At 38.3% G+C, this 26,859-nt stretch overlaps 2 protein-coding genes across 3 annotated transcripts in view; one reads left to right on the forward strand and one right to left on the reverse strand.

Moving 5' to 3' along the window:
• On the forward strand, positions 2,016 to 17,228 carry PRG4 (proteoglycan 4). 2 transcript variants are annotated; one of them, XM_018060730.1, is made up of 12 exons: positions 2,016 to 2,115; positions 4,553 to 4,675; positions 5,967 to 6,086; positions 8,541 to 8,690; positions 9,198 to 9,320; positions 10,681 to 13,140; positions 13,719 to 13,796; positions 14,538 to 14,674; positions 14,953 to 15,109; positions 15,530 to 15,727; positions 16,173 to 16,298; positions 17,028 to 17,228. In XM_018060730.1, exons 1-12 carry the CDS (start codon positions 2,043 to 2,045, stop codon positions 17,123 to 17,125), a joined length of 3,843 nt encoding a protein of 1,280 aa, XP_017916219.1. In that variant the 5' UTR covers positions 2,016 to 2,042; the 3' UTR covers positions 17,126 to 17,228. The 2 variants fall into 2 exon arrangements, with proteins under 2 accessions (XP_017916219.1, XP_017916218.1); XM_018060729.1 differs by lacking the exons at positions 8,541 to 8,690; positions 9,198 to 9,320.
• TPR (translocated promoter region, nuclear basket protein) overlaps positions 17,181 to 26,859 on the reverse strand; it is a 62,125-nt gene continuing 52,446 nt past the window's right edge. The window contains exons 47-52 of the mRNA XM_005690979.3: positions 25,266 to 25,372; positions 23,737 to 23,832; positions 23,457 to 23,613; positions 20,505 to 20,623; positions 18,059 to 18,154; positions 17,181 to 17,379 (exon numbers count right to left, since the gene is read on the reverse strand). Coding sequence (XP_005691036.2) covers positions 17,324 to 17,379; positions 18,059 to 18,154; positions 20,505 to 20,623; positions 23,457 to 23,613; positions 23,737 to 23,832; positions 25,266 to 25,372 — 631 coding nt within the window. The 3' untranslated portion in view covers positions 17,181 to 17,323. The remainder of the gene's footprint in view (positions 17,380 to 18,058; positions 18,155 to 20,504; positions 20,624 to 23,456; positions 23,614 to 23,736; positions 23,833 to 25,265; positions 25,373 to 26,859) is intronic.

The following is a 26,859-nucleotide window of genomic DNA, read 5'->3' on the forward strand; positions in this document are numbered from 1 at the left end:
GAATACAGTAGACCGCAAAATAAATAGGTTCAGATTTTGGCTCTGGCTCCTACTCGTTTACGTATCCTTAGTAGGGTCACAGATTCTTCATCTGTAGGTCTTCATCTTATTTGTAAAACATGGATGATTATATATAAGTTTAAAGGCATTTTAAAATGATGATTAAGCGTAGCACCTACCAAACACATAGTATACAGCAGACTCCAGCTCACAATAGTTTGGTTCAATAAGCGTGTATTGAACACATCTTGGTGAAACACTGGACCACATATGAAGACATGGAAGTTAGTTGTCCTGGGGAAATTCAGATTGTTTGAGGGGCCTGGGAGGTGGGAATAAGACAGATGAACAGTTAATTCAATAATCATTGCAGTTGTGCTTTAGATTGATCTGACAAGATTTCAGGGAGGCGCTAGGACATAAACTAGGCCCTATGTAGGTAGAGAGGACTTGAACAGGGATGTGCGTGCATGCTCAGTCATTTCAGTGGGGTCCGACTCTTTGTGACTCCATGGACTGCAGGCCGCCAGGCTCCTCTGTCCATGGGATTCTTCAGGCAAGAATACTGGTGTGCGTTGCCATTCCCTTCTCCAGGGGATCTTTCCAACCCAGGGATCGAACCCATGTCTCTTAAGTCTCCTGCATTGGAAGGTGTATTCTTTACCACTAGCGCCACCTGGGAAGACCTTGAACAGGAACATTTCCTATCAAACCGGGTAAAACCTTGAGCTAGCTGACCCAACTCTGGGAAGCTGATGGTTCACATTTTCTCTGTGACAAGGAAGCTACATGAATAAGTAAAAAGACCTTTTCCAAATATTACTGGGCTTAAATAAAGGTGTTAAGGGAGACATCAATATAGTTTTTAAGCAGGTTTTTACATAGTGAACGAAGATATAAAATCCACAGTGAAAATCATCCACCTAATAGGTAACTGATAACATATTTTCTGTGCTCAGTGAAAATGAAAATACTCAAGAAAAGAATTAAACATTTGAATGTATAAGTTCAGAAAACTTATGCCACAAGCTGAAACTAGATAAAGTTTCAAAAACACTCTTTGCTGAGTTAACTGGAAAAGGAAAAAAAAGAAATGATACCAGCATTTGACTATTTTAAAGCTGTTGCACTAGTCACAGCCTGCCAAGCAATTTACCATCTCAGAACAATTTGTTCACTTCACTTAGAAATTAGAAGTGTGTTTGGGCCAATAAATCTAAATTTATTTGTAGTAGTCATTTTTATTAACGGAAGTGTTTTCCAGATGTTACTTAAGTCTGGTCGGGTGGGACCTGTTCCAATAAATGAGGAAAGTTTGATTTCATAGGTTGTCACTGTTGATTTTGTCTAACCTTTGGACTAATTGGTTCATCCTAACATTTGCTCTGATATATAAGACTTACAGGACATTGGAGAAATTCATCTCTTCTTTTACGGGTAAGTGTCACAGTTAACTTGCTTCATGGAATTATATGTTTTCAGCTCAATAAGGATATACTTTATTAAAGGTGCTTGAAAAGATTTATAGGGATAGTAGTTGGAGAGTTTAGAAAAGAATCACATTTATGCAATACACCTGTGGAAGCTTATGAATTTATATTGAGAGTTAAGAGAATGTTGGAATGATAACTCTGTTAAATTAAATTTTACTTAAGCTGGTTACTTATTTTTTCCCTTCAATATAGGATTTAAATCTTGTGCTTTAAGTACATGCTATAATTTGAATAGAGTTTTAAGATGTCTTTTTTTTCTATTTGGGAGATTCTAAAGTATGAAAATGGTCAGTAACATGATTGAGATGGTGATTTGATGATATTTTTCTCTGTATAAGATTAAATCTAATGGTCAAGTATTTACAATGAATTAAGGCTGGTTACTTTTAAATGTCTTGCTTTAAGAATGGGAAAGTTTTTTATCATTAAATTGAATTTTCAAATTATTGAGATGCTGTAATACAAGCATAAATTAGTGGTGAGATCCAAGAGGAGTTTTCTAATACTTTTATTTTCTTTCCAGCGAGGGCTCAGTACCTGAAAACAGCCATGGAGTGGAAAATACTTCCCATTTACTTGCTGCTGCTTTCTGTTTTCTTGATTCAGCAAGCTTCTTCTCAAGGTACCTTAACTGTCAAAAATACTTTTATTTGACAGAGATTGCTGATTGCTCAGTTCTGACTTTTATGACAACAAAAGAAATAACTATCTAAAAATGATATTTGTCTGACTCTAATGTATAGTGAAACCTTAAAAGTAAAGAATGTGTAGCATATTTATAAGCATTTTATATTATGAAATCTTTGTAGAGTTTTGTGCTTTTCAATAGAGTAGTTTTTGTACTTATTGTTTCTATGGTTTTCCCAAAGGTTTAAAAAACACAGACACACAATAAAACTATGTTGGAATGATATCTCATCAAACTAACCAAAATGAACAATATTTAAACAGCATATGATTTTTCCTACATGTTTACAAGTTCAACTAATCTTTTATATCAAATAAATTAGTGATAGCTTATGTTGGCATCATCTTGATATAAATATACTACAGTGAATATTTACATTTCAAAGGGCATTTTAGTAATCTTGAAAGTGTGCCTTCTTCTTTCAAGGACTATTTATTCAGATAGGAATTTATACAGGTGTGAATGTCATTTTACAACACTGAACCATTCACAGCCCTCCAGAAACAGTCCTGTAAAAACAGTTCTTATTATTCATTTTTAGAAAATGTTAGGGTACGTGCAGGGTAATCACCTTAACAATTCTCTAGCATCATAAAATAGATTACTTAACAATAACACCAAGCTTTGGATTTTTGCTTCCCTTTTTTCCCTTTGATTAGCAAAATATGAGAGAAGAAAAATCAAGGTACATAACTGTTATGACAAAATTACTTTTATAAGGTAGACACTTTCAGTAAAATGATTAAATCACCTGAGCATGTGAGATACCTGCCTGCATGGACATAGTTTCAGAATCACTTAGGTAAGGTGGAAAAACTCATGAGAGCAAATATAAATATTTAATCAGGAATGATGAGTACTCTGGTGTCTCCAAGTTCTTCTGCGCTCGCAGAATAATATTACAAGGTTCATAACACAGGTGCATTTCCTAAGTCACTTCTCCTTCGTAATACTATTGGTGGGTCACAAAAAATTTTACTCCTTTAATTAAGTGAATTTAAAACTAGTTGTTCAAATCAATAAAACTAGGACATTCATTAAATCTATGGAAATGAGTTTTTCCTATAAAAATAATTGGCTTCCTATTTCAGAAATCTGCTGGTTGCAAAAGAATAACCTTTTGATGTTGTCTTGTCTGCTTTTCTTGCCTTCTCCATCTCTTCCCGTTCTTTTTTCTGTATATATAATATATGTATTTATATACATACACTATATATGATAAGCATTTTTGTATGCACTGTACACATATGTATGTAAAAAGTTCTGACAGTTGTCCTAATGTTCACTGTTTTACTTGCATAGTAAGACTTTAATTTTCCTGGATTCATTATTTCGAGATTTTTTCAGGGCTTCAACATCCCTCTGTGGATTCAGAACATCGCACCTGCCAGTCTCTATTCCATGGATGGATTCAGTTGTTACATTTCTGTGGTTATTTCTCAGGGAGGTTTTCATGGTGTTTCCAAATGATTTAAAAAATATATGTAAGGATAATTATGCTTTTATTTTATCTAAAAGAATTCTGTTCCTGACTTCTTTGTTCATGCTCAGATGCTTTTCAAGAATTACCTGTTTTGTACTCTCTTTAGCAGTGGTTGAAGGCCTCTTACTTCTCCCCACATTTATAGACCCCAGTTATCCCCACCAGCGAAAGGAGCAGGAGTAGAGGAAAATTTACAGCAAGCATAGCCAGCTTGCTGTAAATGCATCATCAGGAATGAGAGGCGGTGTGATCGGGTGGGGAAAGTTCGGGTTTTGGATTCAGATATATCAGGGTTCAGATTCTAGGTGGGCTGTTTCCTTAGGATGACCATACAATTTAGTATAGAAATCAGGATATTTCTAAGAGGGAAAGAGGTCGATATGAATGACTGATATGTGATCACTGACCTGTAACACATATGTGCTGGAACTATTAACTAACTGGGTGCCCTTGAACAAGTTCCTAAAATTTCTGAGTTTCAGCTTTCTTATTTCTAAAAAGGAGACTACTGAAATTCTCCTGGCAGCGTTTCAGGAGCACTAGAGATAACGTGTGACTCAGTGACCAGCACAGAGATGCTCGGTAAATGGCAGCATTAGTAGAATTGTAGCTGCCCTCCCCCAGGAAGAGCACCCTCTTTGTGCAACGCCATTACTCAGCCTGGTTTTCAAAGGTGTATTTATGTTTTCAGTCTAGTAATGACTAAAAGGCATGGTCAAGGTCACCTAGGACGAAGCAAAGGTCACTGGGACCCATCACAAACCATCATTCCCAACCTTTTCCAATGGATAAAACTCTCCATCACCAGGAGGCTTAGTCCTTCTCCTTGAACCTCTTCTTTATATAAAGTCATTTGGCCATGTTTACGCTAGTATTGTATGATTTTAGATTTATCAAGCTGTGCAGGGAGATGTGGGGAAGGGTATTCTAGAGATGCCACCTGCAACTGTGATTATAACTGTCAACACTACATGGAGTGCTGCCCTGACTTCAAGAAAGAATGCACTGTGGGTAAGTCCTGAGAGCTCGTGTCTCCTCTGTCAAGCTCATGTCCTGTGAGTCCCCTTGCACCCCGTGCAGTGCCGCTGTCAGACTGTCCGCATCTTTGTGCTGAAGTGCCTTTCTCCCTTCCCTTGCGTAAATGTGTGTGCTGTGCAGCGTGCTGCTGTGCCTGAAGATGACGTTACGCTGCGATCATAGGGGGAGGCTAAGGGGAACCTGGAAACCTGTCACTTGCACAAGGCTATTGACTAGTGCCAAGTATCATGTCTTGTTTTAAATAGAGACTTAATATTGTGACTCAGGAGTCGTTAAGTGAACAGTAGTAATTCTTTGCTATTAACCAGAGAGGTAATTACTTAGTGATGGAGCCCTTCAATAGCTTCATCAAAGAGGTTCATGGAAATAAAATAATTTTGCTTACTGTTTGACTTTTTGATATTTATATGTTTCTAGGTTACCTGAAAAAAGGCACTTTACAGGGTTTAATAATGAATATTTAATGATGAATTTCAGTTAAGACCAAAGGGTGTAATTTAAATTATGATACTTCACTTAAAGATATTTTTGACCATTTTGTTGTTAATGTGCAAACACTTCATATTTATGAAAATTATTAAGGTGGCTCAAAGTTATGTCTGCTTTAGAATTTGCATGTGAAGTTGGTAAACATATTGTTGTACAATTTATTTGTTGTGTAAGGTAATTATTTCAAATATGTCTGTGTAAATCACTGTGGCTTTAACCAAGGCTTTTGGGGAAAACAAGCAGACTTCTCTTATATAGTCCAAATCAAAGGATTGGGCTGACATCTTTCAGCTCTATACCATGCCAGTTTGTCATAATAAAGGTCTGTGCATTCTGAATAATTTTTGAGCCTAACTAGTTACCTATTTAAGTCAACTCTTTAGGATATATTGTTATAGAATATGTATGAGCAATTTAAAAAATCCATTTGGAAAGTAATGGTGTGAGGAGAGGATGGGGGAATTCATATGAAGGATGCTTACCTCTTTAGACATTTCTCAGTTTTCCATTGTCCATACATGAAATGACTCAGACAGCACTGGGATGTCTCTTGGAGCCATGAAGGGCAAGAAAAGTTTTCCTAAGTCTCCAGATTTCTTTCTTGACTTCAACTGTCTTCATTTGGAAAACCAACCATTTCCCAAATGCCAAAGAAGACTTAGCTATGCACTTTTGAAGCTCTAGTCAGCTATAAGGTGGAAAATGGTTAATCAATACATAGGCATGATGGACCGTGCAACCAATAACCCATAATGTTTTGCTTTGCTCTGGGTAGAGCTTTCCTGTAAAGGCCGCTGCTTCGAATCCTTTGCAAGAGGGAGGGAGTGTGACTGCGACTCAGACTGTAAGAAGTATGGCAAGTGCTGTTCTGATTATGGCACTTTTTGTGAAGCAGGTAAGCATCCCATTACCGTCAGTGCTTCTCAGTACAGCCAGATCTGTGCACCTACCCTAGCGCCACAGATAATGTCTAACACATGGTCCATCTCAGGTCTTGGTTTTACTAACATGTAAGCTCTTTGTTTCACCGCGATGAATTAAAGAAAGAACACTTCTTCCTATCACTCCCTGGCTCAGCCAGGTTCCAGGAGCACAAGAGAAACAGAGATAGGGGCCGATTATCCATGCTTTTCTCTTCTAGGTGTGGTTCAACTGCAGGTTAAATCAACAGTATCCAGCTCATTTGATGATTTCCTGTCTGACCCCATTGTGCTGACCTCAAAAAGTCAACTGTCCTTTGAACTATCTGTGCTTTTGCTCTCAGCGTTCTTGAGTGTATATCTGAGGACAGAGTTTACTTCTCTGAACTAGTAAATTTAGGAGTCAGTTTAAAGCACTAAATCGATCAGCAGACCAAGAAGTTAAGTGTCTACTGTGTTCCTCTCCCCTCTCTTCAGTCTCAAGTCTCTATCTAAATGTCTGTATATGAAGGGGTCAATAAAAAAAGGTAGTTCCATTTTAAATCCTCTTCTCTGATTATAGGTCCTGAAGGAGTACTCTGAGAGCTTAATAAAACCCTCTAAATTTACCAAAAGAAAAAATATTTATAAAAACGTATTTAAATAATTGATTCCTTTCTTTTACCAAGTGTTTGCTCTTAAATCCTACTCTGTTAAAATATCTGTAGAGTAAAAGTGAAAATACGTACTGCTTGCATAATCTTATCATTTTATTTAAACAAGGGTGCATCTTCTGCTTCTTTCAAACAGTGAAGAAATAGGGTGGAAAACTATTAATCAGCATAGTGGAGGAACATTTCTTAACTCTTCACTGTTTTCATTGGAAAGCATTCCAAAAATAACGGAGACAACACCCTTGTAATTAAAATCTCCAAGTGCAGAGTTCCTGCAGCTTTCAGATGGACCTATGAGATGACCTTATTCACTCATCACTCTGATAATTGTTTTGGCTGTGAGACAAAAAACTAAGAATTTATTTTGGGCAGAGGATGGATCGGGAGGGAAGATGATTAGAGAATGATCAATCATTGAGAGAACCATATTAATAAAGGCAATAGTTTACGCTACCAAGTGGTGGGTCAGATTACTTGATGTGTATGTAAAACTCAATGAAAAAAAATTGATGAAGGTAGTGCTTCATTCACAGAATTCACAGAGATGGTCAGGGTCCAAGTGAAAATAGAGGCATCCATTAGAGCGTCCGCATTTTCTTTAAAAAAAAAAAAAACACCCAAACTATCTTGCAACTCACCATTTAGTCGTTTTAAGATTGCTAAAGATACTGCTTATAGGCATCTATATGTCTCAAAGTCCTAACAGTTCAAGAATTGAAGCAGTCAAGCACCTCTGAATGTGGGTGAGAAAACAGTCCAAGAGGTTAAATAGTTTGCTCAAGATCATTAGAATGTGAAAAAAGTTTTCTCAAGTTGTGGTACCTGACATTTTTGGGAGGGGAGAAGAAAGCGGGAATGTTGTGGTGGTCAGTTCATGGAAATTACAAAAACAGTTTGGAGGAGAAGTTCGGTAAGAGTAGCAGGATTTATCATCACTCTCCCCCACCCTCGGGGCCTCCTCTCTCCCTGTTCTCTGCTTTCTTATCTTTCAGAAGTCCCTCTTCTTTTCTCCTGGTTCCTAATGGTCAAAACATGTTCCATGTCTTCTCCTCTAGGCATAAGAAGGGGCAAAGAGTAGGGGCAATACAAGGTTAAAGATACGTGCCAAACCATTAAGCTATTTTATCTTGGATAAGGGCAATGCATTTTGAGGAAAGCATAATCTGAAAGTGTGAAATTCTTCCAGGGGTAAATATTCATGTAGAACTTTTGTAATTAAAAAAAAGAAAAAAGCTAAATTGGTATCATTTGATTTCAATGAATATGACATCAGGAAAATGTAATTTTTATATTTTTCTTCTTGAGAGCATATCTGTCAACCACATGCAGGGATTATTTTTGTATCACAGAAGGCTGGAATAAAGGATGCTGCGCACAGAGTTAAGCATTTTTTAGGCAGGCAAACACCTCTGGAAATTATCTAGGAGAAAACATGTCAGTTTGCAGGCAGGGTGATTCAAGAGGGCTTGCCCATTTGCCCAAGGTCAACAGCAGAGCTTTGCAGGTCTAGAACTGGAATTCAGGTCTTCTGACTCTTGAGCCTTTGCTCCAACTCATAATTTACAGTGATTTGAGAATCTTTTTTTTTTAAATTTAATAGTAATGCATTCTCAGAATTCATTAATTTGGAGTAGTTAGTGCTGGGCTGAGAGCTTGCCTGCACTGGTTTTCACCAGCATCTACTCTTGAAGCCAGATGGCATCTGTGCCTTTCACAGTTAAGAATTGCTGATGAATGTGAACAAGATATTAACTGACCTGTCTTGCTTGGCCTCAGTGCATAACCCCACAACACCACCACCTCCAAAGAGTGCACCTCCACCTCCAGGAGCATCTCAGACCATCAAATCAGCAACCAAACGTTCACCCAAATCACCAAACAAGAAGAAGACTAAGAAAGTTATAGAATCAGAGGAAATAACAGAAGGTAGGAAGATGATAGATGTAACAAAAGGTTGTTTCTAAGATGAAACAACCTGTAGGTGGATTACTTCTATGAACTCTTCATAGAATAAGGTGGTCTTCGGAGTCATTAAAGGCTCCTCACACTTTTTGTTTAAGTCAAAGTTCAAGCCAAAGTTATTTTTCTTATTTACCAAACTGTACAGGACTAGATTAAAATAATCAGAAGAAACAAGACTTACTGTTTTAAAAAGAGTCCATGATTTTCTTTGTATAACAATTTGATTCGGTGGGATATAAGAAAGCTGAGTGAAAGTTATATATTGAGTTACACTCTAGTATCTGTGACAAGATCAGGTGCCTTGCTTTTAACTGACATTTACAAGAGCAGTTGCTTATTTTACTGATAAAACAAAAGCAGAATATGACATTTGTAGATCCATTAACAGCATTTTTTGTTGTATTTGGACTGGCAGTTCTTTTTTGCTTTAAATCACAGTTGGTGTGATCAACTTTTTTATTTGATTTATAGAACGTTCTGTTTCTGAAAATCAAGAGTCTTCCTCCTCCTCTTCCTCTTCCTCTTCAACTATTCGGAAAATCAAGTCTTCCAAAAATTCAGCTGCTAATAGAGAATTAAAGAAGAAACCCAAAGGTTTGAGCATTGATAAAGATCAATGACTATATCAATGCCATGTGAACAATAATTATCTAAAAGTAACGTGTGTGGGAGAATGATTTGAGGACATTTCAATATTGAGGGGGGGTGTGACTTCATAAATATTAAAAGATATTCATGAAAATTTCCTATAGGAAATTAGAGCCAAGCAGCTAAGACATCACTCTGTAAAGCCAAAGAAGACGAGAGCAGCAACTGGAGAACCATAGGAAGGCATCAGAGATGATTGCTAATGGTTTTCTATTTCAGTTCCCCTCTACCTGATAGCATTTCTCTCTCTTCTATCTTGCGGTTTCATTTCTCCTTCCCTATAACGAACATTTATATTCTTCCTTAAGTAGTTTGAAACTTTAATCCATTAAATTCTCATATACTCCTGAAAGGCAATATTATTCTTATTCACATTTTACGGATCTTATTATTTTTCTAATTATGTCATATCTGATTTTTCTGTAGTAAAGGACATACTACAGAATTGGCGATTACCTCCGGAAGAGAAATTTCATTTGTTCTGCTTTTTAAAAATATTTCCTAAATTTCTAAAAGATATTCTTATTCTCCAGGAAATGGCAGATTTTGGATACTGGAGTTTTGAAGAATTCTATTTCCTGGGTGGTTATTTCCCCCGAAGCCTTCTTTCTAGCTGAATAGCAAGATATTTAATCTCTGAGCATTAATAGAATTGTTTGAGAAACAGAACTCATCTAAGTGGTGTGCCTCCTGGGTTCTGTGGTTCACCTGTGGGGTGGCTGCTACGCGAAGTCCTGTTAAATAGGGTCCTTTTGCTGCCATGGTATCCTAATCTCCCTCTCTGTATCCCCGGAGACTGCTGAGTTTAGACGGACAGAGAAAAGAAGTTCAAAGCCATGTGCATGGAAGCAGGGCTAAGCTGGAAGCTTGGGGTGACTGGAACAGATTCCTTGATGCAGTTATAGAGGTTTCTGAGGGAATTGGTTCAGTGGGTCTAAAGATGCTGGAACTAGGTTTCCAGTAAAGGGGCAATGAGCAATAAGGAATAAGAAGAGCTAAGAAAGTGAGGGCAAAGAACATTGATATGAGAGTTGACTTAGTGTTATTGATCATATTAACAATTTCCAAGTTGCCACTTGCTTCCATGTATTAATTGCTTCCATGTATTAATTGTATTGAATTTTATATTTTTCATCCCTTATTCATTCCCTAAAATAGTCCAGTAAAATAGTATTTACCATTTTACAGTAAATCAATAGACATGTTAGAGATTAGCAATTTGCCTAGAAACACACAGCCAGTCAATGATAAGGATGGCATCTTTATGTCACAAAAATTAAAAAAAATATATATTTTTTTTCTCTAGTAAAAGATAAGAAGAAAAGAACTCCTAAAAATAAACCTACCCTAGAACCACCAGTTATAGATGAAGGTGGAAGTGGACTGGATAATGATGATTTCAAGCTCACCCCAACTCCTAACATTCCCACCACTCAACGTAATAAAGTTACCACAACTCCCAAGATTACAACAGTAAAACCAACACTTCCTAAGCCCAGTCTTCCACCTAATTCTGACACAACTAAAGAGATACCTTCGACAGTCAGAGAGACAACAGTTGAAACTAAAGAGACTTCTACAACAAGCAAACAGACTTCTACTAGCGCAAAAGAGAAGACAACTTCAGCTAAAGAGACACGAACTGCAGAGAATACATCTACTAAAGGTCTTGCACCCACACCTGAAGCTCCTGCTACAGCTACACCCAAAGCTAAAACTATAACCAGATCCCCTACACCCACCACCCCCAAGAAGCCTACTCCCACCACCAAGGAGCCTGCACCCACCACCCCCAAGGAGCCTGCTCCCACCACAACCACCAAGGAGCCTGCTCCCACCACCACCACCACCACCACCACCAAGGAGCCTGCTCCCACCACCACCACCACCACCACCAAGGAGCCTGCTCCCACCACCACCACCACCACCAAGGAGCCTGCTCCCACCACCACCACCAAGGAGCCTGCTCCCACCACCACCACCAAGAAGCCTGTACCCACCACCCCCAAGGAGCCTATACCAACTACCCCCAAGGAGCCTGCTCCCACCACCCCCAAGGAGCCTGCACCAACTTCCCCCAAGGAGCCTGCTCCCACCACCCCCAAGGAGCCTGCACCAACTACCCCCAAGGAGCCTGCTCCCACCACCCCCAAGGAGCCTGCACCAACTTCCCCCAAGGAGCCTGCTCCCACCACCCCCAAGGAGCCCGCACCAACTACCCCCAAGGAGCCTGCTCCCACCACCCCCAAGGAGCCTGCACCAACTACCCCCAAGGAGCCTGCTCCCACCACCCCCAAGGAGCCTGCACCAACTGCCCCCAAGGAGCCTGCTCCCACCACCACCACCAAGGAGCCTGCTCCCACCACCCCCAAGGAGCCTGCTCCCACCACCACCCCCAAGGAGCCTGCACCAACCATCCCCAAGGAGCCTGCACCCACCAGCCCCAAGGAGACTGCTCCCAACACCAAGGAGCCTGCACCCACCCCCAAGGAGCCTGCTCCCACCACCCCCAAGGAGCCTGCACCCACCCCCAAGGAGCCTGCTCCCATCACCCCCAAGGAGCCTACTCCCACCACCCCCAAGGAGCCTGCTCCCACCACCACTCCCAAGGAGCCTGCCCCCATCAGCCCCAAGGAGCCTGCCCCAACCAGTCCCAAGGAGCCTGCCCCAACCAGTCCCAAGGAGCCTGCCCCAACCAGTCCCAAGGAGCCTGCTCCCATCACCCCCAAGGAGCCTGCACCCACTACTGCCTCCAAGGAGCCTGCTCCCACCACACCCAAGGAGCCTGCTCCCACTACCACCCCCAAGAAGCCTGCACTCACCACCCCCAAAGAGCCAGCTCCTGCTAAACCCAAGGAGCCCACTCCAAATTCTCCTGAGACACCTGCTCCAAGTTCTCCTGATATACCTGCTCCAACCACCTCAGAGGCCTCTACTTCAACTACCACCGTGCAGCCTGCCACTACTCCTAAGAGCCCTGCTGAATCAACTCCTCAGCCTCCTATAGAACCCACACCAAAGGCTCTCGAAAAGAGTCCCAAGGAACCTGCAGTACCCACAATCAAGGCTCCTAAAGTGAACAAACCTGAAATGACTACAACAGTTAAAGACAAGTCCACAGAAAAAGACATACATTCTACACCTGAAATTACAACAGCTGTAGCTAAGATTGTAACAGAGGCAGCAACTAAAACAGAAAAGACTACTGAATCCAACACACCAAGTACAACCACAGGTGTAACATCTACCACAACCAAACAGACCACATCATCCAAAATTACTCCTAAAACAACTCTTGCACCTAAAGTAATGACTGCCACAAAGACGACGACCAAAAAGACTGCGAACAAACCTGAAAAAACCACAGCTGTACCAAAAGGCACAGCTACCAATTATCAAGTGACAACTCCTAAACCGCAGAAACCAACCAAAGCACCCAAAAAGCCCACTTCAACCAAAAAGCCAACACCTAGAGTGAGAAAACCAAAGACTACGCCAACACCCCCAAAGAAGACATCAGTAATGCCTGAACCGACTCCTACCTCTTTACCAGAAGCCATGCTCCAAACCACCACCAGCCCTACCCCAATCCCCAACTCAGAAATAATTGAGGTAAACCCGAAGAATGAGGATGGAGATGCTGCTGAAGGAGAAAAACCTCACGTGATTTTCAGGCCCCCTGTGCTAACTCCTATAGTTATTCCAGGCACTGAAATCATAGTGAGAGGACACGGTCAAGGCTTCGGCATCAACCCCATGTTTTCAGGTAATATCAATCAGTTACTTTCATGTTTAAAATTGGCAATGTTAAATCTTTCTGAACCAGAATGCCCTGATTTGGTGTTATTCTACTGATATATATTTAGAACCCTGAACTTAACTTGTGAAGTTTTACATCTTCTCTACATGTAAGCAGAGAGGTAATCAGATAAGTTTATTTGGTATTTGGAAAATCAAATAACCTAGGGTTACGAGAATCTGCAATATTTTTTGCCAAACCAATTCCACAGGGCAATCAGAACTAAGAAACAGAATTTGACATTGACACTGAACATCTAATACCTGTCAAATTTACATGAAGATCAGGTACCCTGACCCATTTCAATTCATAATGTATGTTTATATAGTTTTTTGAGTAATATCACCTTTAAGTAAAACTATGAACAGTATCACTTTAACATGCAACAGTAACACTTTTTTCTGAAATGCATATACCTCAAACATGTACTCTTCAAGAGCTTAGGAAAGGGTGAACAGAGAAAAGAGAACCTAATGGGAAGATCTGAAGTGAGCGGAACCCTCTTCTCATTTTATGTTGGCTTAATTTGTGTTAATTTGTTTCAGATGAAACTAATTTATGCAATGGTAGGCCTGTGGATGGACTGACTACTTTGCGTAATGGGACATTAGTTGCATTTCGAGGTGAGTTTTGTACACATTTCTTTTTCTGCTCCTTGTTTTGTTCTTGGAATTCATGAGAACGAGTCATGGGAGTACAAATCTGAATTGAGCTTCCTGGAGGGAAACCTGACTGATAAACTTACCTCACATAAATTATAAGGACTTGAGGGTAAATACTCAAGTATTGGATTAAAAAAGTTAGACATAGTGAAAGTGTTAGTTGCCCAGTTGTGTCTGACTCTTTGCAACCCCATGGACCGTAGCCCACCAGGCTCCTCTGTCCATGGGATTTTCCAGGCAAGAATACTGGAGTGGGTTGCCATTCCCTTCTCCAGGGGAACTTCCTGACCCAGGGATCAAACCTGGGTCTCTGACATTGCACAGATTGCTGACCATCTAAGCCACTTGGGAACAAAGTGACAAACACGACTAAGTTATTCAATGATAACTACTTAATTCTAACAGATAAAGAAATTGAGAGATTAAGTGACTTTCTGTAAATCAAAGCTAGAAGGCCCTTTCTAGAAAACTGGGAAAAAATTTTGTCAGGCTAAATTTCAGACTTGAGAAACATCTACTCTCAGAAATGTTCAAATACTGTCGTCAGCCTTTAGTACTCACAGTTCTAACCATCACTGAATGCTTGTCAACACATTCAATCTGTTTATGATAACTATTTTTAAAAGACTTGATTTTGGTTTCTTCTGGGGTAGGTTTCAGTCTTCATTCTGCTTGTAGGCTGATCATCACTTTCAATTTTAGGTCATTATTTCTGGATGTTGACTCCATTCAGTCCACCACCTCCACCTCGGAGAATTACTGAAGTGTGGGGCATTCCCTCCCCCATTGATACAGTTTTTACTAGATGCAACTGTGAGGGAAAAACGTTCTTCTTTAAGGTAAGAAAAATATCTTTGTGAGAGAAATCAGCAAACTGTTACTTTTTATTATGAAAACATAAATCAGTTTAACTTCCATTTCAGAAGGTCTCCATACTTATGCAAACTACCATTAAAATTTGATAATTTGGTAACCTTGTCAAATTATTCAAATTATTAACTAAGGTAAAACTTTCTCCCAATACCTAAATCTAATAATGAGTTTCTAATCTTCCCCCCACTCACTTTATAACCTTCTTAAAAAGCTGTTCACATCATTTCCTCTTTTTAATGATCAGGGTTCTCAGTACTGGCGTTTCACCAACGACATAAAAGACGCAGGATATCCCAAACTAATCTCCAAAGGATTTGGAGGACTAAATGGGAAAATAGTGGCGGCTCTCTCAATAGCTCAATACAAGAACAGACCTGAATCTGTGTATTTTTTCAAGAGAGGTATGTGTTACATAATTAACAAAATTAAAAAAACTTTTAAGGAGAGATCTGACAAGAAAATTTCATTAAATATTTTCATTTATTACTGGGATTACTGTCAACAAATAGCTTTAATATTTAAAATCAAATATTTTCAATTAAAAAATAAATTAAGGGCAGTAAGAAGTATTTTGCTTTCTTGACATTCAAATCACAATTTCATGAGTTTTTGGGACATTTACATAAAGAATGTTATTTATTTTCAAACAAAGCTAAACTACGCAGTGTGTTGGCTTTATGACTAATAACCATTATTAATGTCTGGACTATACTTTATAAAAAACATCCATTGTTTTCTCTACTTTGTAAAAAGCTCTTTCTACCTCTTTTGGGCATTAAAATTAATTTTCATGATATATGTGGTTTTCTAATTCATCATAGGCGGCAGCGTTCAGCAGTACACTTACAAACAGGAACCCACCCAAAAGTGTACTGGAAGAAGGCCTGCTATAAACTATTCTGTGTATGGAGAAACAGCACAGGTTAGGAGACGTCGATTTGAACGTGCTATAGGACCTTCTCAAATACACACCATCAGGATTCACTACTCACCTGTCAGAGTCCCTTATCAAGACAAAGGTAATATTTTTTACTGTGTTAATTCTTATACATGAAGTAGACGTAATATAGCATTGATTATTAAATATAAATTCTGGCCAAATAACCCTAATACTTTAAACTTATTAATGTAAAACATCAATTTGCCTCAGTGAATGACCAGAGATCAATACCGTATTTTTCTTTGTGGACAAGAAAGACAATTTATCCAGGCTTATTAATTATAATAAATACCATTAACTAAGAACATTAAGCTCAAATCTATAACCCTCAAAACAGTCCTAAAAGGTAGATATTTGTATCCTATGAGAGACAGCAAAAGTTGAGGCACTGAAGTTAACTCACCCAAGGTAACAGAGCTACTCCCAAACTATGGTTAAAACCCATGTCTGTGTGACTCAACAACTGCTCTTTCCAATACAGTACACTGCCGTTCAATCTAACACACTGAAAATGTCACCTACAGGCTTCCTCCATAATGAAGTTAAAGTGAGCACACTGTGGAGAGGACTTCCAAACGTGGTTACTTCAGCAATATCACTGCCCAACGTCAGAAAACCCGATGGCTATGATTACTATGCCTTTTCTAAAGGTAAGTTATTATCTCTGAAACATGAATAAAATCAAAGCAAAACCAAGTGTTCAATGGTGACCAAAGGTGAGAAGTTAAATTCTATCACTTACTCTAATTATTCTGAAGAGAAAGCTTAGACTATTGGTTTATTTTCAATTAAACTGAATGGATTACAATTCATTTCTGTCCTATCCTTAATGAGATTAAAGCCTAGTATAATAAAACATCCACTAAACTGAGTTAAAACTGCTAATAAAAACATTATTTTACTTTTATTATCAGTGGCATTTAACAGAGGCCTTACTTACTATAAAGTTATATTGATTTATATAATTACACAGTCTGAAGATCAAAAGGAAGTTCCTGAGAAACGAATTTTATTAATTATATTACCTGGGGTATTTCTCTTTGAAAAAGTCATGAAAATATAAGCTATTCTGCCTATATAAATGACATCAGAATGTATTTTTTTAAAGAATAAAATTCAAACAAATTATCATTTTTTAAACTAACTTGGTTTTCTCAAATTCCTACACTGAAAAAGCAGAATTAAATACAATTTTAATCAAAGATGGTGAAAGGTCAGTCTGCCTAGGCAGCTGGTTTTCTTTTTGTCAGAAAGTTGAAATTAATACATTTCTTATATTAAAATGATAAATACTCTCTTTCAGCATAACACTAAATAGAAACTACTTTTAAGTGTTTTATTTTCTTTCTAATTGAAAAAGTGATCTTTCCTCTTTTTAGATCAATACTATAACATCGACGTGCCAAGTAGGACAGCAAGAGCCATTACTACTCGTTCTGGGCAGACCTTATCCAATACTTGGTACAAGTGTCCTTAGACTGATGGGCGAAGGAAGAGCCACCTAATTAAAATGAAGAAACGAATGATCAATGTTGACACTGAAATACATTTTATTAATAAAGAATGTTGAGATAAGCACACCAACTTAAATACAAAAGTGTTTTTAAACTTGACAGTCATTACACTAAAACAGATCTGATAATTTTATTCACAGTTATTATAGTTTACAGAACATTTAATTAATATTTCCTCTATTTATTCCTCCTCTCCCTCCCATTGCATGGCTCACACCTGTAAGAGAAAAAAAGAATAAAACTGAATGCATCCTTCTAAGTTAGCTCAAACTAGAGTATTTTAAGAAGTTAGCTTAAAACTAGAGTATTCACTTACCCTAATTCATTATAAAAATTTTCAAGATCAAGTGTCTAAGCATATAGACACAAAACCATGTTAGGTATTTTACATCTTCAGTGGAAATCATTACAATTAGATTAATGTTTTATAACATGAACGCAATCTCTAACAGTTAAACTAGAAAACAAAGATATTAAAATTTTACATTTTTCTTTACATTTTTTACTTTTCTTTTGTGACTAAACAGATCACAAATCCTTATTCTTCTGTATAAAAGGTATAACAACAAAAGGCAGAGATGTAACAAGTGATTACACAGCACTATAACATTTTAGCTTTTCCGGATCTTACCCTGAATTCAAGGAAGAAATGAGTAAGAATAAAATATAAGCACATATATTCATTATACACCTATGGTACACAAACCTGTCTACAAGCAGCTTATAGATTAGTAAACATAACAAGCTCAACGTGTAATTATTTAATCAGCCCCTGGAGTATTTTAAAGAACAAAGAAAGTCAAATAAATACACATTGGAAGCTTAAGGATTAGAAAACTCATTCCACTTAATACTACTGCACATCCTATCACGTGATCAGTATATTAGAAATTTACCTCTCTGTCTGTTAAACTGGCGACCACGGACACCTTGTCTCAATGTCGTCTGAAGTCTTACTCGTCTGAAAGGCTTCGGCTGACTACTGCTAGTATCTAAGAAAAGCATTAATATACAGGAAAGCAAGTTAATAAACAAGAAAGCAGTTAAAATGACAAAAACTAATTACTAAGTGACTGCATGGATAGAATGCAGAGGTGCCCATTGCTTTCTATATTTAAATATTGTTTGTTTTTTCTAATAAGGGACATTCAACAAACAAAAAGGTAAAAAGTTAAAAAAAATTTAAAAAATTGTTTCTGACTTTTTCATTCATTTCACCCAACTCTTATGATTTAATAATAAATATTTACTTGGCTCCTATCCACGTATCAGACACTGAGAAAGGGGCTGGGGAATACAAAGGGAAACAAACTACCAACACCCTTCAGGAAACAACAGTCCATTGCAATATACCACCAGTCATATCTGACTCCTCCCTTTTCCAGACATCCCCAATCCAAGCATTAGCAAATCCTGTAAGCTCTAATTTAAATCTATAACCTGAATCTGACTCCTCACAATCTTGATTCCACTGTCCTGTCTAAAACATCATTGTCTTTACCTTCAATTACTGCAATATCCTCCAAACTTTCTCTTTGTTGCTGCCGATTACTCACTTTCAGTCTCTTCTCTACACAGCAGCCAAACTGATACTAAGTTCAGTCAGATCATGTCACCACACTGTCTGAAGCCCTCCAAAAGCCTGCTATATCCACGAAAGCCAAAGAAATGACAATGGGCTACAAGATCTATCCTCCCCCACCCCATTATCTCCTGCTATTCTCTCTCTGTCCAGATTATGTTTCAGCCACACAGGCCTCTTTGCTGATCCTAAACATATCACACTGTTGCCTTATGGACTCTGCATCTACTCTTTTCCTCATCCTGGAACACCTTCCCCTGAAAAGCTGGACAGATTTGCTCCCTTACCTTCAGGTTTTTCCTTAAATACCACTTTCTTTAGTAACGCTTCTGTAAAACTGCCTGGCACTTGGTAGACACTTAAATATTTGCTGACCACATGGATGACTGCTCAGATGGGGAGGATTAGTGTTAACACCCTCATTTCATATTATACTGTAAAAGGGAACAAGAACCGTATTTTCTTATGCAAGCTCTGGTAAGATATAACTTGTGCCCTCCCGTGGAGGAAAGACAATTCTCATGGGACAGCAGAATATGACTGGGGGCATAGAACTTCAATTATTATATTATTCATAATGATATGAATTATCATATTGATAATCATTATGATAGCTACAATTTGAGCCTTACTGTGTGCAAAGCACTGAGTTATATAATTTACATATATTATTTCTAATCCTGATTGCAAGATGAGTTATGAATGTCCATATTTCACAATGATGTGAGCAGAGATTTAAAGTTACTAGCTGTTAAAAGACAGATACAGAATCTGAATCTGGGCATATTAGGTAATGGGTTAATGTGTTACAGAAAAGCAGCAGCAAGGGAGAAGAGGTCTTGAGACAGCCAAAAAAAGACTGAAAAAAGTAGTAACTGAGCAGGTCTTCCATAAAACCTGAAGGTTCCATGACAGAGTTTGAAGATTACTGCTATAAACAATTTAAAATGAAATAATTAAGAGTGGGTGACTGCGGATATATTTCTTTAATAATAAAAGAAATTCCCTAGCTAAAAACTCTGAGATAAATAAGCTATCTCAGCATACCACTTAAGAGTGGAGTCTCCAGTCAAACTTCTTGAGTTTGCATCCTGGCTTGGCCATTACTGTGTGACTTTGAAGGAAATTATTCAATCTTTTTGTGACTCAGTTCCCATTTCTATGAAATGGAGATATGTGCTTACCACGCTGGGTGGTATGAGAATTAAATGAATAAATACAGGTAAAAGGCTTAGAATACTGTCTGATACAAACTAAGTGCCCAATAAGTATTAATTATTTTTTAAAGGAACTGCAGAAATAATTTGTATTGCAAGAAAGATCCATAGCCCTTTCCAAAGTTAATTTCAAAAATGTGATAAACCAAAGTATAAAACTATTTACATCAGTCAATTTCAACTTCTTTTTAAGCAACAGGCCTCCCAACCCTCAACTTTATATACCAAATCTCATGCAGAATTTATCAGTTAGAAGAAATAAAAAAGGAATTGCTCTGGTTTAAATATAGGCAAGAGGCCTGGCGACTACTCTAGTGTCCCTCCCAATAATCCATCCCTCCAGCCCCTATGGCACTTTTGATACAACCAATTCCCTTTAATAGAAATTAAAAGTTCTTTTTAATAAAGTAAAAATTTCCTTTCAAATGAAGCATTTTAAAAGTCAAGGAAAAAAGAATTATCAATTGTTACTAACAGAACAGTGTCTTCTGCAAACAAGACTGATGTGTAAAAGCTATGCTGCAGTCTGGAGCAGGGACTTACCTACAGAAGAACTGGAAGGAGGGTCCTGGCTGGTGGAAGGAAGATCTGACTCATCAGAGGCCTGAACAGGCTCTTCTTCCTGCTGGCTATCAATTTCGAGGCCTGCTTCTGAACTAATACTAAGAGAGGAAAACAAAAATTCATTAGAAAATACAAAACGGATCCTAGCACGTATCCTAAATTGTTCCCAAACTTTTCTTTGATACAGTCTATCATTTAGATAACCCAGAGGTCCCCTCCAACTCAAAATTTCAGACTCTAACAATAGTAACCGTATATTTAAAAGGCAGAGGAAAAGAGAGCTCAAGTTCCTTTTCCCTCACTTCTTTTCTCACTAGGACATGTTCCAATTTTATTTTTTCCTCTTTTTTGCTGTTTTTTTTTTTTAAAACAAAAGATGTTCACATTCTTGATGTTCACGGTAGATAATAGTATCTGGGGTTTGATACACTGCAAAACAACTTTCAACAAAACTAGATACTAAAACAACCCACAACAGTTCCAACTATTAATAATATACCACTGTTTCACCATGAGCTCTAGCCCAGATGAGGCTGCTACTGCTGCTGCTGCTGCTGCTGCCAAGTCACTTAAGTCGTGTCTGACTCTGTGCGACCCCATCGACGGCAGCCCACCAGGCTCCGCCGTTCCTGGGATTCTCCAGGCAAGAACACTGGAGTGGGTTGCCATTTCCTTCTCCAATGCATGAAAGTGAAAAGTGAAAGTGAAATCGCTCAGTTGTGTCCAACTCTCAGTGACCCCATGGACTGCAGCCCACTAGGCTCCTCCATCCATGGTATTTTCCAGGCAAGAGTACTGGAGTGGGGTGCCATTGCCTTCTCCGCCAGATGAGGCTAGGGTAGGTGAATTCCTGGCTCAAAGCTGTAAGTTCATCTCTCTCTCCCATTCAAGAAAGCACATCAAAAAACAAGTGAGGAAGATTAAGAGTGTAAGAATAACTTATATGTGCTCCTGTTTTTATCACATGCAAACTTCAGTCCATATGACCATGTACCTGAAAGATCAAGGCTGTACATTGTCACCCTACTTATTTAACTTATATGCAGATTACATCATGTGAAATGCCGGGCTGGATGAAGCACAAGCTAGAATCAAGATTGCCAGGAGAAATATCAATAACCTCAGATATGCAGATGACACCACCCTTATGGCTGCAAGCAAAGAAGAACTAAAGAGCCTCCTGATGAAAGTGAAAGAGGAGAGTGAAAAAGTTGCCTTAAAACTCAACATTCAAAAAAGGAAGATCATGGCATCCGGTCCCATCACTTTACAGCAAACAGATGGGGAAACAAGGGAAACAGTGACAGACTTTATTTTCTTGGACTCCAAAATCACTGCAGATGGTGACTGCAGCCATAAAATTACAAGACGCTTGCTCCTTGGAAGAAAAGCTATGATCAACCTATACAGCATATTAAAAAGCAGAGACATTACTTTGCCAACAAAGGTCTGTCTAGTCGAAGCTATGGTTTTTCCAGTAGTCGTGTATAGATTTGAAAGTTGGAAAGCTGAGCGCTGAAGAATAGATACTTTTGAACTGCGGTGTTGGAGAAGACTTTTGAGAGTACCCTGGTCAGTAAGGAGATCAAACCAATCCTAAAGGAAATCAGTCCTGAATATTCATTGGAAGGACTGATGGTGAAATAAAATCCAATACTTTGGCCACCTGATGTGAAGAACGACTCACTGGAAAGGACCCTGATGCTAGTAAGACTGAAGGCAGGAGGTGAAGAGGACCACAAAAGATTTGGATGGCATCACTGACTCGACGGACATGAATTTGAGCAAGCTCCGGGAGTTGGTGACGGACAGGGAAGCCTGGCGTGCTGTAGTCCATGGGGTCACAAAGAATTGCACACGACTGAGCAACTGAACTAAACTGAACCTGAAAGATACCTCTTATAACTCTGCTACAGTTGAAAACTAGAGAAGTACAGTCTAAGCAAGTTATTTTAACATGTTCAAAATCATTTGTAAAATGGAGACAAAACTTTCTGATACTGTGTGGATTAAAAATGAAACATATAAAGTGACTTGCATACATGGTATGGAATTAAAGGCAGCTAGTATTTTCAGTAGGGTGTGTAACTTTCTCAAATTAAGCAGCACTGAGTTAGAGGTGTATCAGTAGACTTTATTTTTTCTTATATATCTACTAGAGTTGGGCTGTTAATTACACTAACAAAATGTTGCTAAATAAAACAATACTTGAGCACTAGCTAGGAATCTGGGTTCTACTTCTAGCTATGCTTTTGACTATGAAGCAGTCTAACATTTTTATTTTATAAAGAATCAGGTTCCTCTTTGAAAGTTAAACTTCACCAAAGCACTGTCCAGTGAGTTCTTTCTATTAAACTGTTCCACCTCCTTTGGTTTAAAAAAATTCAGATGATTTGTTGTGAAATACTTCTTTTTAAACTTTGTTTATAACTGATGTGTTAAGTCACGTCTTAAAGATTTCTAATTTTTAAGAAGTCAGTGTTTCAGACCAAGTTCTAAATGCACATAAATAAAAAATAGGTGAGGTTTGCTTGAGAGTCCACTACTAAATGGAAAAGTGAGTCATTTCCTAACATTCCCTAATTTTCACAGAAAGACTTCTTTCTTAGGGAAAAGTTCAAGCAGCTACATTAGTGGAAGAGGACCAGTGATTTTAGAGAATACTTTGTCCTAGAATGCATCATATGCAATTTTCAAGGATATAACCATTTTAAAAGTTATCTCTCTTCTGTAATAATAATATCTAAGTCTTAAAATATAATATTTTGTGCAAAAATTGGCTTTCCAAAATATATGGCTTGGTTTATTTTTATAGAAGGATGCCACTGAAAATATAGTTCAAGAGACCGTTTCTTTCTGGCTTAAGGAAAGAACAAAAAAATGTAAGTCTGACAAGTATAAGCATGCAAAAATTACGAGGTAAACATTTACCCTTCAGATTCTGCCTCCACAAATACTTCATCTCCATCATCACCTGTTGCTGTTTCGTTTGTTGTGGATAAAGTACCAGTGGATGTTGTCACCATTGGAACAGACTGCGAAGCATGCTCTGAGGCATCGGAGGTGGTGCTCTCAGTAAATACGGTCACTTGAAAATGAAAAGACCAGAAGAGCAATGAAAACTTAAGCGTTGTGGTTTCCTTAAATTTTTAATCACAGGTTTCCATTTCACCAATAAAACATAATCTACTGATCCACCTTTGATACCTACCTGGGGCTGCTACTTGCAGAGGAGTAGTAGGAACACTTCGGCCACCTGACTCCTCTTCATGAGCTAGGAAAAGGGGTGTTTCATACATTCCCAAACCTAAAGACAATTTTGAACATTAATGATTGAAAAGACAAAATACTGTCCACATCCTAGATATCGAAAAGAAAGAAAACTAGTCAGTGGAAACACATAACTCTGTTGAAGCCCACAATTAACCCATTAAGCAAAGGTCAATCCCCCAAAAATGTAAATACAATTTAAATGTATCCTTAAAGCTAACACTAATTTGTTGTCTAGTTGCTCAGTTGTGTCTGACTCTTTGCAACCCTATGGACTGTAGCCCACGAGACTCCTCTGTCCATGGGATTTCCCAGACAACAATACTGGAGTGGGTTGCCATTTCCTTCTCTAGGGGATCTTCCCAAAAGAAGGATCAAACCTGTCTCCTTTATTGGCAGATGGATTCTTTACCAATGAGCCACCATGGAAACAACACTAACTTAAGTACCCTAAAAAAGACCAGCTGAAGTGCTCTCATAGTTTCATAAAAGCTAACTTTATTGAGTAGCCACCTATGAACTACGTACTCTGTTTGAATTTACTCTTCACCAAAACTGCAAGCTTATTATTAGTCTTTTTTGCTAAAGAAACTGAATTCCAAAGAAGTTAATTTATTTTTCCAAGTTACTAGTACAGTGGTAGCATTCCTATCTAAGCTTAGATTTCACTTCCAAGTCTTAGAAGTACTATAATAAAGCCACATTTAAACTTTGAATTCCTCTGAAGTCAACTCACAATTTCATATTGATAGAGGCAAACAGTATTAGACCTAATATCCTAAACCACCCGGGGACTCAGATGAATTTCATGACTTACATCAGGGCTGCAGACTATTCTTCTGTTCTGGGCTTATTATTAGACCACTATGCACTCCTATTCATTTACAAAATACCGTAACAGCTTCCCAGAAATAGTGTGTTCTATGAATGGCAACCAATGATTAAAAGGTAATTAATTCCAGAAATAGCCTAATTCATGTCCAAGCAACCAACTGCTATTACTTAATTTAGATATCATTTTATTCCACATATTTTTAAACATTTTTTATTTTTAATGTTAATGGAAAGTATCAAACTAGTTTTATAAACTTAACTGGAATGTTAAACATCAAGCTAAAAAAATATGCTGCATTCCTCCCAACAACTTTAAAATGGATGGTAGTACCCAGGTATATTTATGGGCACAACAAATATTCCTGATACTATACTAGGAGCCAAAAGAGATACAGATGTAAAAGTTAGTCATTATGCCCAAAGAACTGAAAATTTTGTTGGGAACACTTATATCTAAGGCAGTGCTTAGTAAGTATTAAATATATTACACCTTTTTCCATAAATTATGATAAGAATTATTTAGATATAAGTTTTTTTAAAATTAATACTTGCTCACTTAAACAAAAATATGTCAGAACAGTTTATTACCAAATACATGCAAATCCAAGAGAGCTAAGCTTTTATTTAGCTATTTACCTCCTTGAGAAGCAAGTTGGCCAAGATCAGAGTGACTAGAACTCGTTTGTGGCATATCTTCAGGTGGCCCAAACCGGAATCTAGGAACACCAGCAACCTGTGGGGAACTAAATAGACAAAAATTAATTTAAGATGACCTTTAAAGTTACCTTGCTTGAACTGCAATGATGGAAAGAAAACAGGAAGAAGGAAGAATAAACAATAAGAAAGTAGGAAAACAGTTTGAACAGTTCTTCACATCAGGTGGCCAAAGTATTGGAGTACTGGTAGTATTGGACTATACTTCAATACCAAAGTATTCCAATGAAGATTCAGGACTGATTTCCTTTAGGATTGACTGCTTTGATCTTGCTGTCCAAGGGTCTCTTAAGAATCTTTTCTAACACCACAGTTCAAAAGCATCAGTTTTTCAGCGCTCAGCTTTCTTTATGGTCCAACTCTCACATCCATACATGACTACTGGAAAAACCATAGCTTTGACTAGACGGACCTTTGTTGGCAAAGTAATGTGCTTTTTAATATGCTGTCTAGGCTGGTCATAGCTTTTCTTACAAAGAGTAAGCATTTTAAAATTTCATGGCTGTAGTCACTATCTGCAGTGATTTCGGAGCCCCAAAATATAGTCTGTCACTGTTTCCATTGTTTCCCCATCTATTTGCCATAAAGTAATGGGACTGGATGCCATGATCTTAGTTTTCTGAAAGTTGAGTTTTGAGTCAGCTTTCTTACTCTCTTTACTTTCATCAAGAGAATCTTTAGTTCTTCACTTTCTGCCATGAAGGTGGTGTCATCTGCATATCTGAGGTTATTGATATTTCTCCTGGCAATCTTGATTCCAGCTTGTGCTTCACCCAGCCTGGCATTTTGCATGATGTACTATGCATATAAATTAAGTAAACAGGGTGATGTACAGCCTTGATGTACTCCTTTCCCAATTCGGAACCAGTCTGCTGTTCCATGTCCAGTTCTAACTATTGCTTCTTGACCTGTATACAGATTTCTCAGAAGGCAGGTCAGGTGGTCTGGTATTCCCATCTCTTTTAAGAATTTTCCATAGTGTGTTGTGATTCACACAGTCAAAGGCTTTGGTGTAATCAATAAAGCAGAAATAAAGTTTTTCTGGAATCTCTTTCTTTTTCTATGATCCAATAGATGATGGCAATTTGATCTCTAGTTCCTCTGTCTTTTCTAAATCCAGCTTCAACATCTGGAAGTTCTCAGTTCACGTACTGTTGAAGCCTGGCTTGGAGAATTTTGAGCATTACTTTGCAAACGTGTGCTGCTGCTGCTGCTAAGTTGCTTCAGTTTTGTCCGACTGTGCAACCCCATAGACGGCAGCCCACCAGGCTCCCCCGGCCCTGGGATTCTCCAGGCAAGAACGCTGGAGTGGGCCGCCATTTCCTTCTCCAATGCATGAGAAAGTGAAGTCGCTCAGTCGTGTCCAACTCTTCATGACCCTATGGACTGCAGCCGACCAGGCTCCTCTGTCCATGGGATTTTCCAGGCAAGAGTACTGGAGTGGGGTGTCATTGCCTTTGCAAGCATGTGAGATGAGTGTAGTTGTGTGGTAGTTTGAGCATTCTTTGGCATTGCC

The sequence above is a fragment of the Capra hircus genome, chromosome 16, assembly GCF_001704415.2.
Source record: "Capra hircus breed San Clemente chromosome 16, ASM170441v1, whole genome shotgun sequence".
Lineage (NCBI taxonomy): Eukaryota > Metazoa > Chordata > Mammalia > Artiodactyla > Bovidae > Capra > Capra hircus.